Here is an 18,041-nt window from a genome sequence, read left to right as displayed (position 1 = left end):
AAAAAAAAAAAAAAAAAAAAAAAAAAAGAAAAAGAAAGAAAAGAAAAGAAAAGGAGAATTCATTAGTTTACCTGTGTTAGGGTAGTTGCATCTGCAATAACAAATGGAACATTAACAAACCGTGCCAAGGTTTTGGCAAGTAGTGTTTTCCCTGTCCTTGAAACAATATTAAAGGGGAGTAAGACAGAATAATGTCAGGGTTCACAATAAGTAGTGACAATATTAGACAGCAAGCAAAAACAATTTGAACTATGTTCAATCAAGCGGTGATTAGTTAGGCTTCAAATTGAAGGAAAGTGTCGTATTTTGTCAGGCTGATTGCAATAGTGAGATGGAGTTTTGGAATTGGACTACCGATGGGGTTTCTAAGAGGCTCAACTAAATGGAAGAATGTTATTACACAAAGGAAGGCTTACTCCTACTGAATCAGTTCTCTCCAGCGTGCATACTTATTACACGTCTCTTTTTCCAAATCCCTCTAAAGCACTCAGACTTGCGAAAAAAAAAGAGGCTACCTTCAGGCAGGAGAAGGCATTGATTGAGCGATATTTGGTTGGTAGGAAGAATGGCACTATTCTGTTCATAAGGAGAGGGCCACGAGCCTAGACTTTGGAAATCTTAAGAAAAATTATAGCTGCTTTTGAAGTCTTGAGAAAAAAATATAGCTCGTCTCTAATTGAGTTTGTATAGATCTTTATTCTAAATTATCAGTTATGAAAAATCAAATTCCAAAAGATGTGGTAATTGTTGAACGTTTTAATCATACACAAACAACGTAGGCTTTAATACACAAAGGGCACATAGAATAAATTACCTGAGCCTGTTGGCCCCATCAGAAGGATGTTACTTTTCTCAAGTTCCACTTTATCATCATCCACAGCATCAGCTTTGTTGTCAACTGTATCTCCTGTAGGCCTAGCTCGCACAAGCAAAACAAAACAGTTAAACGTTCGTGTTTTGTTACTTTATAGAATGAGCACACCCTCAGTGAGTGCAGCATGACAAGGAGAAAAATCAATCATCCGTCTAAATAGAATATCCATAATATATATCATTATTATCCACAAAAGAATATACACTCAACTCCTTGTAGGGGAAGGAAAAAAGGAAATCATAGATCACTGACGTCATAAAAATACAAATGTTCTATACATATTCAAAAGATAGATGCAAGACAAACGCTCAAAAAGATAGAGACAGCACATCGTCTAGAAGAATTATGCTAGACTGGATTCCCAACTTGACATTGAGCTCAAAGTTGCCAGTTCCCCATTTCCCAATGTGACCGTCCAAATCATTGTATCCTTTCTTTTATTAATACCAGCAAACCAGACTGGTTAAACTAGGCTCTGCAGGTTTTAGACTAGTAAAATGCCATGCTCCAAGTACAAGCATCAAGATATGTGTGTCTCTGTGTATGTTTGGAGAGTTACCTTTAGAGTTCAACAACTATGTTAGCCACCAAATTATGGCAATCAATGAAGAAAACTAGGACAATAGAGACGTTGGTTGTGAGTTTTAACTTCTAACCAAAACCATTGACCTCCCAAGGGCACTCCTTACTAACTCGGATATACTCAAGTCAAAAGGAAAAATAACATAGACAGGAAGTATCTAACATTCAAATTCACAACCTTTGTAGCGATTCATGATAGATGCGCTTGTAGTGATTGTAAACACCCACAGAGAGCACNAAAAAAAAAAAAAAAAAAAAAAAAAAAAAAAAAAAAAAAAAAAAAAAAGAAAGAAAAGGGAACACTTTCTTCAGACAACAAAATGAGTGTAGCTGACTGAATCGACAATGTCCAGCCACAAACGAGTTTTACCTTTTTAGCTCTCTCCTGACCAATTACAAATTTATCAAGCCCCTTGGAGATTTCCTTCGGGGTTGGGAAATTAGGTCCCAGACTAGAACCACCCCAACACCCATCATTCGAGTTCGAGCTGAACTCACCACCAGAACCAGAGTTGGAGCTGCCACCGCCGCCTCCACGACCATTCAAGTTTGGATTGCTCCCACGAATCACAATCCCATCTCCAGACCAAACCTCCGGCGGGTCCCCATAAGTGCTCATAAAACAACCCCCCCTGCCCAACTTCCCATACAAGTTCTTGTTATAGTTGTGATAAATCCTCCGATGATCGGATGGTTGACTTCTGTTCTCAATAAAATCGCCTCTGAGTGAGACCGGCTTGAAAGAGACCAAGTGGTAAGGTGAGTTGAGATAAAGGTCATTCGACTTTTTACGGCTCGTGCAGTGGGAATTGGGATTGGAAGCAGCGTGAATATAATTGGATATAGAGTGTCTAGAGCGAGAAACCGTGAAACTGGAAACTTCCTTGGAAGACCTGGACCTGAGAGCGGCGGCGGCCATGAGTGAGTAATATGTATATCGGGAAATGAAAGGGAAGAGAAAGCAGCTAAATTTATTGGCTCATGGAGGACTGGAAGATGCAAACTGAATCAGGGGAGTAAGAAAATTGGAAGCTAATAGAGGTGGGGAAGTGAAAGATTTGGAATTGGCACGGGAAATAGGAAGAGGATTGAGGAGGATGAAGAACCAGAGGTAGTATTGTAGACGGCAGAACCTTACAGAATATTATGCAGCTGACTGAAATTGTGACTTGCGAGCCTTCAAGAATATCTAATTTGGAAGTTTCTGAGGAAAACGACGTCATTTTACTTGGAAAACCGGAGCATCCAGTTCATCAAAAATCACATTTGCCTGTAGGTTATTATTCATAAAAAAAAAAAAAAAAGCATATCAGGTAAAAAGTTCGTCAAATATACAAGTTATTTTTTCATGTTTAACTTTCACGGTCATGACCAAACTTCAAATCTCCAAACACTGTGATGAGTTAGCAGAGGTGGAGGTGGGACAGGAACAGGAATATATTGGGTAAATATTTCATTCAATCCATGCCATCGGTAATGCGCTAATCCTCCTTCATTTTGTTATCTTATTCAATACAAACATTAATTTGCTTCATATCGCTATGACGTAAAGGATAGCCAAAAATATGAAATCAAAGATTACACTACAAAGTCATAAACTGATACCCAATCCAAGTTTAGATACCAAAAGCAATATCCCCATGGATGAGAAACTGACTAACAATAAACCAACCATATGGTTGTCAGGACAAAGTAACAAAACCATATCAGTTCATTGCTGCTTTTTCTTCTCTTCTTCCTTCATCTTCTTCTCCCACCTGCGCTTCTTGTATTGAAGCAACATGTCTGGCATTTTCTCCATCAGCCTGGCAGTGTTTTCACGTTTTTCTGCAGCTATACGATCACATTTGTGGCCTTTCCTCTTGGTTCTCATTTCTTTCCTCTCTGGATCATATGCCCAATCCTGCCCTGCAAGAAGTACTTCCTTCCGAAGTCTGGCACGACGGCGTGCACTTATGCCAAGTGGCTTCCATGCCCCTAATTCCCAGTAACCCCAAACACCTTTGGATAGCTCATTCTTGTATTTCACCAACTTCTCCTGCCATGGATACTGATACTCACCGATGGCCTTCGCCACGGATTTGACAGCCTTGCCTGCCATTCTTGCTCGAAAATGTCTCTGCTTGTAAGAGACCAATTGAGTAATAAAATAACTTATTTATCCAGCGGAAGAATAACGGCATAGAGAAAGAAAAAAAAAGTAACTACAGTGGATAAATTTTGGTTGAAGAGAAAAAAAATTCTAATTTTCAACTGTTGGGCAAGAGTAGAGGCATCAACTTTCCAATAGTTAACCATTTCCATATGTACTAAAATTACGCAGCAGAGGCACAAGAGGGGCACCATAAACAGAGCTAGACAAAGGGAGCCGCTACTTAGACTAGATGATTTGGATTAGACAAATCCTAAATGTAGCCGAAAGTTTGAGAACTTGCAGAATTCAGATTGTTAATATTTTGAAGGACAGAAGACGGAAGCAGGAGAGCCATTTAGTTGATCGGTTCAGTTTTGAGGGGGGAAGCTAACTCAGTCAATGAACAGAACCTTCATTGGATCATTTTACAGATTAGTTTATTATCTGTTTGGCATGATTTGTAACGTGCTAGCTCTTGACACCCACATTAGGCCAATGAACAAAATTCAGATTAAAACCTACAAGATTTGAGTTATTTGGTGTTATTGTTATCTTGAATACTAGATAAGAAGCAAACATAATCAAAAGAACATACTCTACTAGCTTAACATACATAACCTTCAATGGCATCCATACTTATCCAACAAATAGCAATGGCAGATAGACTTGTCACTGCAAGTCCACATTTCAACAATATCCAATTACAAGCAACCCACGAAGGCAACGAAAAAATTTCCATGCTGAAAAATTATGTATCTTTTTTTCGGATTTAAGCAACCATTTCAGCAATAGACATGAAATCTGAGATTGAAAAAAGAATGATTCAACGATTGAGATGAGGCTGACTAGAAATTTGGAGAAGATAAATAAAGAGAAAACTAAAAGAGGAAGAGAAAACAAACTTACCCTTGTGGCTGCGTGCGAGAGAGAAAAGGGAACGAGAGGTGCGGTGGCTTGGAAAATGAAAGTTTAGATGGTGGGATATGGGAAGTGCGCTGGGCCAAGCTGGTGCACATAAACCCTAGCCCCATTTTTTTGCTTAATTAATATTGAACTCAACCCCTCCTAAATCTTCTCCATTCCCAAACTAATTCAAATTTTCGATTGGTGAAAAATTCAACTCAATTCAAATAAAAAGCAAAGCCATGATATTTATTGACTCCGTGAGTAAATCCATTGCGCACGACTTAATTACTTGAGCACTTGAAGTTAGATTTGCAGCTTTACTTCAACTTCACTTACGAACTACTCTATGCAGTCCAGTGGATACTATCACAATGGTGTGTGAACCATAGAATTTCCCCTTAAACATTTTTATGCCATAAGAATTCAACACAAAATCGAGGTTTTTTTAATCGAAAAAGGACGAATAAGAAGAAATTATCAACACAACATTCAATGTTCACACTACTTAGATTAAATCATAAACGCTAAAAGATCCTCATCAACAGAGAAGAACGGGGAATGACTATGAAATGAAAAAATAGCTACTTCTTGAAACTGAAACCAGTAATAGGAAATTTATAGATTGAGGAATCACATTCAACAATAGGGCAGCATCCATATCAACGACAACAGATGAATGGAGGAAGGGGGCCGTATCAAGGGGGGAAGGGAGAACTGAAATCATACCGGGGAGGATGATGGGAGGACACTGCAGTGGAGCTCCGATGCAACAGAGATGGAAGTGGGCGGATTACAAGCTTGAGAGTGGAGGGCGTGTGGGTATCCGCGGAGAGCCGAGAATAAGCGCGCAATAAAAACGAAAACGAGCTATTGTACACACGAACAGATCTGTCAAAATGACCTAACTACGCATACATTTTCATTTTTACCCTTCAAATTATTGAAAATTAACGCGACAAAATACGACATTAATATTATTTTTATTCATATAAATTTCAATTTAAAAGTTGTTGAAATCATTTACAACATAACTTTTAAAATAGTTTATGTAAATAATTTTAATGGAAAAAAGACGGTTAAAATATTTTTTTGGAACACTTTTAAATTTCAATAAAAACTTTCAAAATATGTGAAAATAAAATTTAAGGTTTAATGGTAACATATTTGTATTCATGAATAGTTCGCAATTTTAAATTAAATTTCGATCGATAAGTCATATACTCTCAACTAAGCCAAGGTCGAGGTAGACACATAGAAGGCATCGTCAAGATTAATATGGGTTTAATGAACTCATCTTGATAAATAGCCATTAAACAAAGGACATGGAGAGCATGGAGGATGAAAGAAATGGCAGCATCACAGAACAGTTCAAAGGAAGCTTGATACAGGAGGCATGGTCTTACAGAACCACAATCTATCTTACACCTCAAAATTGGCATTGCAAAATACTCCCATTTCCTTCCTACACCCCCTCTTGAAAAGGGCATCACCTTTTCCAACACTGATGCATATCAGACAGTAAACCAAAATGCATCCACCGACACGTTTGGCTCCCCTTTGATCGTCGTTGGCCGATCCCTCTCTGCCCAGCATCACCGTCCAGCCGATCTCCCCATTGCAACTGGAGTTTGTTGCTGCCATTGTATAAGAAATGACATGATTTTACGATCAATCTACAAAAGGAGAAAACTGAAGAATACATGACAGCCGTGTTTACTGATGAGTACCCACATAGGGCTTGTAAAGGCATTGGGATCAAAAGCCTGACTTTGTAAAATACCATGTTTACTAATGTCTTATATCATAACTTTATTATAGGATATCATTCAAGGCAAAGACAGTTTGAATAGAAGAGTTTATATCAGAAGACAGAAGCTAGATTGTTGCAATAGTCCATGTTTGTAAGGTTGGTTCGTAGCTTACCCGAGCGGCTGTTTCAGCTAGGAACTGCACAAACTCCACCCTCTTTCTTTCAAAATTGAGCCTCGTGCTGTCTAGCAACGCTTGTTCTCTCCTCATATCTTCAAGAATTTTTTCTTTTTTCCATTTCATTTCTTTCATCTGTCTCTCAGATTCTGTGTAATGGTCAGGCAGGCTTGAATTTGTTGAGGTCTTGGAAAACCTCACCTTCACATCATCCCTAACACCATTGGCAGGCAAAAAAGAAAAATATTTATAAATGGAGAAACCCCAAGTGTTGGGACAATGACCGTGGTAGAGATTTTAATCCATAATCGAGCAATCATTGAAGTTGCCAAGAAGAGCTTCATACCTATTGCCGAGACAGAACAGTCCACTCCTTTTAATAATCCCGCCATCCAAAGAAAGCGCTCCGTCGGTTATACAAGGAACAGCTTGCAACATTTCTGTCCTAGTTTTATAGATTTGCAGACAAGAAAATAGAGAATAAAACAGAGTCTCTCTAAGACCATATCCACTTGCTGTGAGAAAAAACAAGTATGTTCTGTCTATGTTGATCATATTAACAGCATAACCAATAAAACCGGCTGGACAGTCCCCATTAGGCAATCTTGGGTTGGGAATATCAAGCCTTTTCTGCGGATCGTTGGCCACAAAGTCACCAGCATATGGTCTACAGGAAAAAGGAACAGAAGAGCGTGTTGAGTTCTAAATATTTATGTGGTAAAGTCAGGAATGTCCAAACAACCACACCATGTCAGAAACGAATGAATACCTCAATGTTTCAAGAGATATGACATTGAATCGTCCCTCTAAAGTTTTCCCAAGCGAAGTGCCAAATCCGTGAAGCCCGGATGTTTTATTTATGCATCCTTCCTTGTCATACTTTTCTAGAGATTTGACTCCATTATATGTCTTGCAGACAATAGCTAACATGGTCTCTGTTCCTAGGTACTCTGATAAAAGGCTGGACTCCAAACCAGAAACAGAAAATGAGAGTATAAGTGAAAAACATGCAGATGAATGTATAGAATGGTCATGTTCTTTGTTCACTATCTTCAAATTACAGTTCTTCTCCTAAAGATCACTAAAATGAGTAAAACCCAGTAGCCATCTCTCGCTACTAATCTACTAATCTATTGCTAAAAACAAACTAAAATCATATGCTATCAAACAACTTCACTTTAAGCTCAAATTCAACTGCAGCCCATGTGGTTTGTGCTTAGTGTCAATTATGTAGCATGGTAAAATTCCACATCGGTTGGGGAGGAGAACTAAGGGTGTGAAAACCTCTCCCTAGCATACGCGTTTTAAAGACCTTCAGGGGAAGCCCGTAAGGGAAAACCCAAAGAGGACAATATCTGCTAGTAGTGTGCTTGGGCCGTTACAAGCATGCTTAATTCCTTTGGACGTGATATACCCTACACTGAAATATATTAGAGCTCGTAGTCTCACTACCACGTCCAAAAGCACATGTCAAATATTGTAATTTCTAGTAATGCTGGACGTTTTGAAGGATTTAACCAAGATAATGGACAAATAATTGATACTTCTAAGACCTTTCAAATGAAAACCATATAGACTAAAATGGTAACCTAACCTAAAATGAATTAGCCAGTGTTCTCAAATCTCATATTTGGCTCTATCATCAAGCACCCTAAATGATCCCATCCCCAAGGCTCATGCCACTGTCATTGACATTCACTTCCAGAGAAAAAGAAATTATGCACATCAGAGCAAATTAACATGAGACTATAAGATAACTAGCAAGGTGAGAGATGCAAAGGCAATTGGAAGCAAAAGAGACCTGCTAAGGACACTGTCATCTACTTTTCCTAGTTCAGCAACAACACCTAGCACATCATCAGAAAGTGTAGGGTCTGAAGCCAGCATCTTGGGATTAGTTTTGAGCTGGCACAAGATGCTGGCAGCACTGTTTTCCTCCTGCAGAATCTGTTTCTGATCTGATAGCTTATCTTCACTTTGGGTATCAGCACCATCCTGGGTCTCAATCTTAGGCGTACTCGAAGCATGGTACTTTCCTAGGGTAACTGAAACAGAAACTCGTGTAAGCGTTTGGAAAAGACATCATTGTGTTGAATCCATGTGTTGAGGAAGAAAAAAGAAAATACCTTGCAGATCAATGATGGAATCAACTAATTTGTCTTTCAGAGTCCTTAGAAATCTTATGTTGTCCTCATGCAGCTGGAGCTTCGTCCCCAGCGTTTGCAGATCATCTTGAAGTTTCTGCATGAAGCAAATGAACATACATACATGCAAACAAACTTCGTTACCTTTGTCACTAAGCTTAGAATCCAATAAACGCGAGAGAATAAATAAGCAAAGAAAGAAACTTGTGGGACCTTGGAACGAAGGTTGGTTGGATCTTCATGGGAAAGCCCTCCCTCTTGCATTTCATCCTTTGGTACTCTACACTTATCAATTTCATCCAGTTTCATCAGAACAGAAGCTTTCTGGAAACACAATAGAATAGAGTCTGGTTTCAGCAAATCTAGAAAGTTTCCATACGAACAGAAGGAGTATAGATCCAGAGCCCTTTAATTGAGTGAAAGAGAAAGAGGAACCTGAGTGGGGCTTGTGGCGCCACCTCCGAATCCGGAACCTGGTCTCAAATCCAACACCGAACGAGAATGGAACTGAAAACCCACATTTCAAATTAGCAAAAACACCCACTTCTTCACTCATCTCATCATTTCCCTCCCTGGCCTCGGGTTTGGTGAAATAAATTAATCCCAAAATCTGATCATATTTTTTTCTCCTTTTCCTTGATAAAAGATAATTAGAAAGCGACCACAGGAACTTCGAGGGAACAGAAACAAAGATTTGAACCAAACAAAGTTGTATAAATAGATTCGGTAAAGCTGAATATTAATTACATATACCACCACCCCTACAACATAATCAGTACATAAAACTAATTTTAGGAATTTAGGAATCAAAATCACAAATGGGTTCATATTGAATCCCATTTATGTGGTTTTCCGAACAAAATAAGCCTATCAGGTTAGAAAACTCAGGCCCAACACAAAATCAGCCCAAATCGAGTGGACCTTTTTCCTCCGTTAGCTAATATATAAATAAAATATTATAAAAGTAGCAATTAAAATATATTACAAATACAAAATAATAATAATAATCCATTAATATAAAATAATTGATGGGGCAACTTAATAATTATCTCATTAAGTAGAAGGGAAATATATATATATATATACACATAGATGTTTCTCTTTTTTTCTTTTTTTTTTTTTTGGAAAAGATGGAGGGGTATGCATGATATATAGGGCTCCACGATAAAGGAAGTAAGATGGTGTGACAAATAATGAATGGAGTTCACAGCTCAAAGATGGAGATGGGACTGTTTTGTTTGATGGAATGGAACCATACATTATCATTTTCTTATTCTTGGTGGTTCGAGAGAAGTGGACAGCACTTTTAAATTTGTTAAAAATTCATTTTTATTATGTAAAAACTACGCTTACAATTCAAAATTAAATTGATTGGAAGAATAATAAAATCAAAATTATTAAATTTTGTAATAACAATAAAAAAGGATTTAATTCACATAAGGAAAAGACATCTCTCCTTAATGCGAAAGAGAATTCCAACTGACAATTAGGTGATGGGTTAAGGCTTCATCTTTTTCTTCCTCTTCTTTGCTTGTAACATAAATAATGTTTTTTGTCTCTTAAATTAGTGCTATTTAAAAAAATAGTAATGATAATTCATTTGCCACAGTGGACTTAAAAGTGGAATATTGAAAATAAGTATGCATGTCTTCATTAAATTAAAATTTAGCAGAACAAAATATATGGGTTTGGGTCAAACCATTCATTAGTTGTATTAATTTGGTTTATAAATTCATCCCATTTTATCGAAACAAACAAACAAGCCCTTTCTAACTTGTATTTTGCACCAAATTTGTGCAAGTGCGACACAATCATCCCAATTCCGCTTCCCTTCTTGTAAGAAAATGGAGTTATTTGGATTAATTATTGAAGGAGATGGTGATTACGTTTAAGTATGTGATTGATATGGTAGCGATGTTTCTCGAAAATTTAATTGGTGTGTATGTATGTTTGACATTAAATGTGTCCACCAACTGAAAGTGGAAAAGCATCGTCTGGTTCACGTATGAGAAGAAGCCTCCAACTGTTGTTTGCGTATTAATACCTCTTCCTCCTCGTGATTCCCTTTAACATTAACGGCAACTTCCCTTCCTCACCTTACCTTACCTTACCTCTCTCTGCCTTCCTTTATCACACCCTCCTCAGCTACCACTTCTTCTTCTTCTTCTTCTTTATTTTTCCATTCTTCAATTCCAAACACTCCAATGCCCCTAATCCCCGGCTCTCCTTAATCAAGGTTGGTCATCATCCCTTTAAATCTCTTGTTCATTTCCGTCTTTTCTTGTTTTATGAATGCTTCTCTGTCTTGGGATGTTTGTTTGAAGTGGTGTGATCTGGTTTGGTGGGTGGAGAGATGGGGAAGAAAGGAACTGGCTGGTTCTCCACTGTCAAGAAAGTCTTCAAATCTACTCCTTCCAAGGACTACTCGCCTGCCCTCGACAACAAGGTATCAATTCATAATTGTCTCCATTCAAGATTATGTGTTTCTCTGGGTGTCTGCTTCCTTTTATTACATTCAATCTCTTCATTAATACATCAAACTCTACCCGACCCTTTTCCACTTAATGTTTCAAATGCCTCGAAATAAGGTTTTCGTATTCGAGTTTGGATGGTGAAGTCTCGTACACGTAACCGCAAGAGCAAAATTAGTGTTTTTCTACTGAACACATGTTGGGGGTCTTGGTTTGTGCTTTTCTTTTGCTTGAAGAAAAAGAGGCAATAACTTTAGTTTTGATTGTCGATGAAGAAAAGCTTTTTGAATAGAGGGGAATAGTGTCATAGAGAATATTGATTTTAAATTTACAGCCATGCATGAATGAGAAAGGAGAGGGAAGAAAAAGAAAGGTGCTGTGTGTGTGTGTGTGTGTTGTGTGTTTTTGGTCCCCCATGGGTGGAAGGACCAAAAATAATAGTGAATTGTAAAGCCTTGTTCTAAGCCTTATCTATCACCATCATTTATGTTCAACCATCATGTGCATGTTGCTGCAACATCTCCATCATCTTCCAAACCCATTTTCTGTCTTTTCTTTCAACCAACTAATTAATTCTTAATTCATATTAATTACTCCCAACATCTCTCTTAATTTTGCAGAAGCAAACTGTGAATGTGGAAAAATGGCAGCCCAATTCTCCAGAGGTTATATCATTTCAACAATTTCCCACACAGATCTCTACAGAAATAACCAACGACCAGAGCGCTCAATCAACACCCAGGATCGATGGTCGAGATCATGCCATTGCTGTTGCAGCAGCTACTGCGGCGGCTGCAGAAGCTGCAGTTGCAGCAGCCCAGGCTGCTGCAAAAGTTGTTCGCTTGGCTGGCTATGGGTGGCAATCTACAGAAGACAGAGCAGCAACTCTTATTCAAGCTTATTACAGAGGCTACTTGGTCAGTGTGATGGACTTTTTTTTAATTCTAACCGTGTTAGATTCGGCTATAATTTAACTGGTTAAGACATTATATTTTAGGCTCGACGAGCACTCCGTGCCTTAAAGGGGCTAGTGAGGCTACAAGCATTAGTTCGAGGTCACAATGTACGAAAGCAAGCACAAATGACTATGCGTTGCATGCAAGCATTGGTGCGGGTGCAGGCAAGAGTACGCGCCCGCAGGTTGCAATTGGCAAACCAAAGTTATCATAAAAGATTTGCAGAAGAAGAAGACGAAGATGAAGAAGATGAAGAAGAAAAATTGTTGAAAAACAGAGTAAAGAAATACGAGATGGAAGGTTGGGATGGTAGGGTTCTAAGTGTAGAGAAGATCAAAGAAGATTGTTCAAGAAAACGTGATGCTCTAATGAGAAGGGAAAGAGCTCTTGCTTATGCTTACTCCTATCAGGTTTGCCCTAAACATTGCCTTTTTCATTTTGATATCGTAACTTTGGCTATGTTCATTGTTAATATCATAACGCTTCTTTGTGTATAGCAACAACCTAAACGAAGACAAGAGGATGGAATTTTAGAATTGAGTGAAGATGTGAATGATTTAGGGTTTGGGCGTGATAAGACGCAATATGGTTGGAATTGGCTTGAGCATTGGATGTCCTCTCAACCATGTAGCGTTCGGCATTCCACTCCACGTGAGCCTTATATTACACCCACCACCACCACCACCACAGTCACAGACGACATGTCGGAGAAGACCGTCGAAATGGACCCCATTGCATTAGCCCAACTACATTTGGAGTCCACCGAGTCGGGACAAGTAAGCTCACACTCATCCCGACAATCGGTTTTTAAGAACGTCCCAAGCTACATGGCCCCGACTCAATCCGCTAAGGCGAAGGTGAGAAGGCAAGGACCAAAATGGAATAAAACTACGAGAAGAGGATCAACTTTTGGGTCGGGTTATGAGTCGTCGAGTTCGGGTGGAGGAACGATGGCGTATCAAGGCCTAAGGAGCCCAAGCCCATTGAACAATGGGACTCGGTTGTCTCCTATACAGATGATGGGCTGTGGTCCAGACCACCCAGGAGGTGAAGATTGGGCAGTGCCGCCCCTTGGTGTCAATAATTGGAGGGCTGGTTTTGGTTGATTCAGTTATGGAACAGTCGTGTGGGGGTTAATAAGTGAATATCAAACTTTAATTACTATTTATTAATTTTTATCTTTGAATTTAATAATATAACGCCCCGAGTATTCTGTATTTCACCTTTCCTTGCACTTTCCACTTGAATCTGCCACGTGTCATATCGAAGCTATTTTCCAAATTACTTGAGGATAGAAATAATGTAGGTAGAAAATCTCGGACTATTGAGGAAATAATTAAAAGAAGATGAGAGTTTTGGACGTGTTATACTGGGCCAGGAGCTCGGCAAAGGCATGTTGGTGGGTCCAATCCTCAACCCACATGGTGATGGCCCGACATGGTGTCGCTGAGCTGTAATGGGATACGGTCCGATGTTCAGTCCGACATGTAGTTTCGATACCAACAAAATTTAACTACTCCCCCTCTCTAATCATCTCACATATATCAAGATATTAATACAACAGTTTAAGTTAATAATATTTTCGGAGTTGAGTAAATTGGCATAGAGCTCTATGAGTCGAGAATGAAATAAAACGACAATAATTAGCCTAAAAATTAAACTAAAAAATTTGTTTGGAATATTTTTGAACACACCATTTAGTGCAAAGATATATATATAAAAGCAAATCATAAATGTGGGTATACTTGGTGTAAGATGTAAGTTGGTTGAGAAGTGAGAAGTTGGGATGTGGTGGATAAGTATTTTGAGGCCAATTTTATCATTATTATTCTGGGCCAATAATGAGTGAGACCATTCCATTACAACTTGCTAGTGTGAGTGCGATTTGATGGGTTGGTTGAGTGGCTTCAAAATCTGTCATAAATTAAATTTATAGCCTCACTTGTCAGTACTCGGTGGGATGAAAAATAAGTAACTAAATGGATAATAAAGTTTGAAGAGAAATTTGAATGCAACAAAATCTAACGTAATACAAGATGAAAAAACCAAAGCGTTTTTTTTTTTTAAAAAAACAAAATTAAGCTTAGATTAGAAGCAGAATGGCAGTACATGGCAGTTCAAGTGGGTCACATGAACGACCCAATAATTTACTCTTCAATGTACGCTCTCAACTTCATAAGAATCTGTGACCCAATTATAATTTCGTTCCCCGCTTGCCCCTCCATTTCTCATCTCTGAGAAACTCGTGAGGGTTGCTTTGAAAGCAATCAAATATCGAATCCATTTCAAATCCCACATCGCCCACTTCGGATTCCGAGGGCCGATCTTCAAACTTTAGGATTATAAAATGCTGGTGGTAACTGGGTTTCTTGGGGAGGTTTCCTATTAAATTTTAGTTATGATTATATCCAATTCTGTGCTCTTTCTTATGCTGGTTTAGTTTCTGCTTTACAGGTCGAACCCAAGGAGGAAACTCGAGCAGTCAATTCTCGTGGACCCACGAAGGGGTTGTTGACTGAGTTGCTCCATCATTTTGTCTATGAATTGAAAGTGATTCAATTCATTGCTTCTATATGGGTAGTACTATGCACAAGAAGGTGCTCCACGCTGCCTTTACTTTGCCTGAACCTCTGAAAGGTATTTGACATCATTTCTCTTCTCTTTGGTTTGGGTTCTTTTTGGTTGCTGATTGCATTCATCGCTGCTACTGTGCATTGCCCCAGCAACCCTTTTGTTTTCCGTTTCAAAAGGTATGAAGTAAAAGACATAATCACCTTGTGAGAACTGAAAGTTACTTGCAGATGCAACCCTTTTGAAATACTTCTCATTATGCCTTCAAAAGGTTGCATTTTCTCTTCACTTTATATGCAGTTATCACTGATACCCAGAACCTTGTGTTTGCTTTATCAAGCAAGTGGGGTTGCTTGCAGTCTGTCTTTTCCCTGAAAACCAGGGACTATTCTCTTTTATTCGTCTTATAACTATTGTATTTTGTTGTAGTTTGGCCTCTACATGACTGTTCTTCAGACTCAGGCACATGTAAAAGCAGCCATGCTCTTGAGCTTTCTAACATTGAACTCATAATCTGACTGCTCTTTGTTCAATCACCTGAAAGACTTGTTTCAGACTCTCAGTCCTTTCTCTTATGTATATATGGGATGCTTTGTGAAGTTAAAAACTAACCTTTATTTCTCTTGTAATAGTGTATTCGAATGAGAAGAAGCATAGTCTTAGATGATGGATAAGAAAGAGGTCTCCAATTCACTAGCATTCATCTCGGACGACAAAATTGACAGTTTATCGCCTATGTATTTCGGTGTTTCGTGCGCATTCTTTGCGCTTCGACTCTTGGCAACCTCTGATTGCAAAGATGAAAAATGGTCTGAAGTTCGGGAAAAGATGCTTCAAGGGAGCGCCCAACTCTTGGGATTGCTATTATGGAGCGCTCAGAGAGAGGTGGATGCTAGGCAAAAGCCTAATCTTGTTTATAAGCTAGAGGCTGCTGAGAGGGAGATAGGAGAGTTGAAAAGAATCAGACATGAAGACGCCAAAGCTAATGAAAAAGTTGTTTGCATTTTTGCTGCTCAGGAGCAACGGTGGTTGATTGAAAGGAAGACGCTTCGCCAACACATTGGAGCTCTAATGGATGATGCAAGGCTTCTCGAAAAGAAGGAAGTTGTTATTTCTACACTGAATGAAAAGTTGAAGGAGATGGAGATGTCATTGGAGTCCAAGGAAAAGAAATTGGAGGAAGAGATTAAAAGGGGAGCTGACTTGGAAGAAAGACTGTCCAAGGCTGAAAGTGTGGTAGAAGAATTGAGAGAAACTGCTAAACGTGAGGCCCAAGAGCATTCCTCTGAGCTCTGGAAGCACAAAACAGCCTTCATTGAGCTGGTCTCAAACCAAAGGCAGCTTGAAGCTGAGATGGGGCGAGCAGTTAGGCAAGTTGAGGCATCAAAAGAAGAGATTGATTCAATTTTAGAGCAAAAGGAGGAGTCCGTAATGCTGGTACAGAAACTATCGGGTGAGATTGTTAAGATGCGGAAGGATTTAGAACAGAAAGACAAGATGTTATCAGCAATGCTGAGAAAATCGAAGATGGATGTAGCACAGAAGGCAATGCTCCTTAAGGAGGTTAAGCTATCCAAAGCTAGGAGGAAGCAAGCAGAATTAGAAGCTGGAAGGTGGAAGACAATTTCAGAATCAAGACATGAAAGACAGTCATTGAGAAGTATGTTATCCAATCAGGTCAATCCAGGATATGAAGTTCCTACAAGTGCTGGGGAAAAGCATTCAAACACAAACAATGGGAAGACCATATCTACTAAGCCAAATGATACTGATATCGATTACTATCATCCAGAATCCATTGACTCAAATAATTTCCCTTTCCTTGCTGAATGTCTTTCCCCTGAAAGAAATAATGATGACTCAGGTAACAAACTTAAGTTCCTATGTTTAACTAAACGTTGTATACTTGAAGCTCTCTCTGAGTGGATGAATTTATTTGTTCCTTTTGGGGCTCATCTATGGATTTTATCTCTGAAGGGAGAATGATTGATGTGAAGCAGATGGAAGAGTTGGTATGCTCCGAGGCAGAGAAGTATGTACTAATACTTCAGCAGAGACATGACCTGGAAATAGATGCATTTGCAGAGCAAATGGGGGTGAAAGATGAAAAATTAGAAGTTTTTCACTGGCAGATGCTCAACCTGGAGCTTGAGTCAAAACGGCTTCAGTCACATCTTGCTGCTCAGAATCAAGAGATCTTGCAGCTTAGACATGCGAATATGAAACTAAAAGCTCTGTCAATGGAGAGAGAAAAGGAACTAGCTTCCTTGAAAGCCCAATTGGCGGCACAGTTTAGGCCTCAAGAGTACCAGCCTACGAAGTGGGATTTTCCAGATGAAAACAGTGGCACCTGGTCTGATGTCAAGATTATAAAGATCAAACCAGGAGAAGAAGAGCAGCAGAGAAATAAGGAATGTAATGGAACAATAAGGGAGGCAGCTTGTTTGAACGTTGTTGAGGACAGAAATCCATTGATACAATCTCCAGGTACGGAATTTGAAGATGAAAAAGAAATTGGTTGTCACAGTCCTATTCAAGAAGCAAGCACAAGCAGTCCACAGGAGGTTGATAATGCCGAACCGTTGGCATCAATAGGGCAGCAGTTTGGAAGAACTTATAATAGTACTCAATGGAGGATGGATATTCATGCTCTAGGAGTGTCTTACAAAATCAAAAGGCTGAAACAGCAGTTTCTTTTGCTGGAGAGGCTCATCGGAAAACAGGAAACTGCTCGGAATTCCGAAAATGAGGAGAATGGAGAAGTTGGGATTAGAGATTTTCTTACGTTTCTGACACTTCTGAATAAACAAGTGGGCAGATACAATTCTCTGCAGGAGAAGACTGATGAACTCTGCCAAAGGATGGTAAGTTCATATTCATTCTCCCTTTTGTAGTTTGTACAGATTTACCTTGTCTTCAATGATGTTTTTGGTCATTGTGGTTTGCAGCATGATTATGAGGCGAGTGTAAAATGTGGAGAGTTCAAAGTTGTGAGAACGAAAGGGAAATCCAAGGCGCTGGAGAACTTCCTTGAACAGACATTTCAGCTACAAAGATATGTTGTGTTAACGGGACAGAAATGGATGGAAATTCAGGTGAAGATCAGCGTGGAATTCGGGAAGGTTGCTGAGGAACTACATCAAGAGTCGGGTAGCTTTGACATTAAACGCTTTGCCAGTTCTGTCAAAACTCTGTTCCAAGAAGTGCAAAGAGGTCTAGAAGTCCGAATAACTCGAATTATCGGAGATCTAGAAGGAACCTTGGCGTGCGAGGGTATGAATCGTCTAAGTAGATAGTCGTGAAACTGCTTCTTGTTCTTACTCAATAAGATTGCATACCCATGTATGATTCTGTGTGTTCTTTCTCTTCACTTGTATACACAGATTACTAAGAATGTAATGAATTGATATACACTGATTCAAGAGAAACAGAAAGACCACAGCGGAGAGTGAGTTTTGAAGATCAAACCGATCCAAC

The 18,041-nt window shown here is 39.1% G+C and overlaps 5 protein-coding genes across 12 annotated transcripts in view; 2 read left to right on the top strand and 3 right to left on the bottom strand.

Moving 5' to 3' along the window:
* Positions 1-2,642, bottom strand: part of LOC111430667 (CLP protease regulatory subunit CLPX1, mitochondrial-like) — a 6,410-nt gene extending 3,768 nt beyond the window's left edge. Inside the window, exons 1-4 of one of the 2 annotated variants that reach the window (XM_023067002.1) lie at positions 1,827-2,642; positions 1,635-1,693; positions 815-915; positions 72-151 (exon numbers count right to left, since the gene is read on the bottom strand). In XM_023067002.1, coding sequence (XP_022922770.1) covers positions 72-151; positions 815-915; positions 1,635-1,693; positions 1,827-2,375 — 789 coding nt within the window. In that variant the 5' untranslated portion in view covers positions 2,376-2,642. The remainder of the gene's footprint in view (positions 1-71; positions 152-814; positions 916-1,634; positions 1,694-1,826) is intronic. The other variant, XM_023067000.1, reaches the window with a different exon arrangement.
* A 279-nt stretch (positions 2,643-2,921) lies between these two features.
* On the bottom strand, positions 2,922-5,384 carry LOC111430669. 2 transcript variants are annotated; one of them, XM_023067006.1, is made up of 3 exons: positions 5,223-5,384; positions 4,497-4,611; positions 2,922-3,575 (listed from the first exon to the last, which is right to left on the bottom strand). In XM_023067006.1, exon 3 carries the CDS (start codon positions 3,555-3,557, stop codon positions 3,168-3,170), a length of 390 nt encoding a protein of 129 aa, XP_022922774.1. In that variant the 5' UTR covers positions 3,558-3,575; positions 4,497-4,611; positions 5,223-5,384; the 3' UTR covers positions 2,922-3,167. The 2 variants fall into 2 exon arrangements, with proteins under 2 accessions (XP_022922774.1, XP_022922773.1); XM_023067005.1 differs by lacking the exon at positions 4,497-4,611.
* A 356-nt stretch (positions 5,385-5,740) lies between these two features.
* LOC111430834 (protein DEFECTIVE IN MERISTEM SILENCING 3-like) lies at positions 5,741-9,248 on the bottom strand. The gene is made up of 8 exons (XM_023067265.1): positions 9,002-9,248; positions 8,780-8,890; positions 8,549-8,663; positions 8,224-8,467; positions 7,192-7,383; positions 6,769-7,089; positions 6,420-6,636; positions 5,741-6,130 (listed from the first exon to the last, which is right to left on the bottom strand). The coding sequence occupies exons 2-8, from the start codon at positions 8,873-8,875 to the stop codon at positions 6,089-6,091; spliced, it is 1,227 nt and encodes a 408-aa protein (XP_022923033.1). The 5' UTR covers positions 8,876-8,890; positions 9,002-9,248; the 3' UTR covers positions 5,741-6,088.
* A 1,314-nt stretch (positions 9,249-10,562) lies between these two features.
* On the top strand, positions 10,563-13,215 carry LOC111430833 (protein IQ-DOMAIN 1-like). The gene is made up of 5 exons (XM_023067264.1): positions 10,563-10,802; positions 10,891-11,012; positions 11,658-11,954; positions 12,035-12,403; positions 12,491-13,215. Exons 2-5 carry the CDS (start codon positions 10,920-10,922, stop codon positions 13,097-13,099), a joined length of 1,368 nt encoding a protein of 455 aa, XP_022923032.1. The 5' UTR covers positions 10,563-10,802; positions 10,891-10,919; the 3' UTR covers positions 13,100-13,215.
* A 952-nt stretch (positions 13,216-14,167) lies between these two features.
* Positions 14,168-18,003, top strand: LOC111430830 (myosin-7B-like). Of its 6 annotated transcripts, XM_023067262.1 has the most exons (5): positions 14,168-14,570; positions 14,717-14,743; positions 15,197-16,428; positions 16,542-17,428; positions 17,513-18,003. In XM_023067262.1, the coding sequence occupies exons 3-5, from the start codon at positions 15,228-15,230 to the stop codon at positions 17,858-17,860; spliced, it is 2,436 nt and encodes an 811-aa protein (XP_022923030.1). In that variant the 5' UTR covers positions 14,168-14,570; positions 14,717-14,743; positions 15,197-15,227; the 3' UTR covers positions 17,861-18,003. The 6 variants fall into 6 exon arrangements, with proteins under 6 accessions (XP_022923030.1, XP_022923025.1, XP_022923026.1 ...); XM_023067257.1 differs by having other exon boundaries at positions 14,168-14,346; positions 14,448-16,428; XM_023067258.1 differs by having other exon boundaries at positions 14,168-14,349; positions 14,448-16,428.
* The last annotated feature ends 38 nt before the right edge of the window (positions 18,004-18,041 follow it).

This window comes from Cucurbita moschata, unplaced genomic scaffold, assembly GCF_002738365.1.
Source record: "Cucurbita moschata cultivar Rifu unplaced genomic scaffold, Cmos_1.0 Cmo_Scf00034, whole genome shotgun sequence".
Taxonomy (NCBI): domain Eukaryota; kingdom Viridiplantae; phylum Streptophyta; class Magnoliopsida; order Cucurbitales; family Cucurbitaceae; genus Cucurbita; species Cucurbita moschata.
The sequence above is the reverse complement of the archived record's forward strand: the minus strand, read 5'-3'. Positions and strand labels throughout refer to the sequence as shown.

Bases quoted from the DNA above. Each gene is read 5' to 3' on its own strand.
- LOC111430669 (XM_023067006.1), bottom strand. From the start codon at position 3,557: ATGGCAGGCAAGGCTGTCAAATCCGTGGCGAAGGCCATCGGTGAGTAT.
- LOC111430834 (XM_023067265.1), bottom strand. From the start codon at position 8,875: ATGAAACTGGATGAAATTGATAAGTGTAGAGTACCAAAGGATGAAATG. The intron at 7,384-8,223 runs GTCTCTTTTGCT...TTTGGAGTCCAG, and splicing joins GATGACAGTGTCCTTAGCAG to CCTTTTATCAGAGTACCTAG. The intron at 6,637-6,768 runs GTATGAAGCTCT...CAATGGTGTTAG, and splicing joins CTGTTCTGTCTCGGCAATAG to GGATGATGTGAAGGTGAGGT.
- LOC111430833 (XM_023067264.1), top strand. From the start codon at position 10,920: ATGGGGAAGAAAGGAACTGGCTGGTTCTCCACTGTCAAGAAAGTCTTC. The intron at 11,955-12,034 runs GTCAGTGTGATG...ATTATATTTTAG, and splicing joins CTTATTACAGAGGCTACTTG to GCTCGACGAGCACTCCGTGC. The intron at 12,404-12,490 runs GTTTGCCCTAAA...CTTTGTGTATAG, and splicing joins CTTATGCTTACTCCTATCAG to CAACAACCTAAACGAAGACA.
- LOC111430830 (XM_023067257.1), top strand. From the start codon at position 15,228: ATGATGGATAAGAAAGAGGTCTCCAATTCACTAGCATTCATCTCGGAC. The intron at 16,429-16,541 runs GTAACAAACTTA...TTATCTCTGAAG, and splicing joins AAGAAATAATGATGACTCAG to GGAGAATGATTGATGTGAAG. The intron at 17,429-17,512 runs GTAAGTTCATAT...TGTGGTTTGCAG, and splicing joins ATGAACTCTGCCAAAGGATG to CATGATTATGAGGCGAGTGT.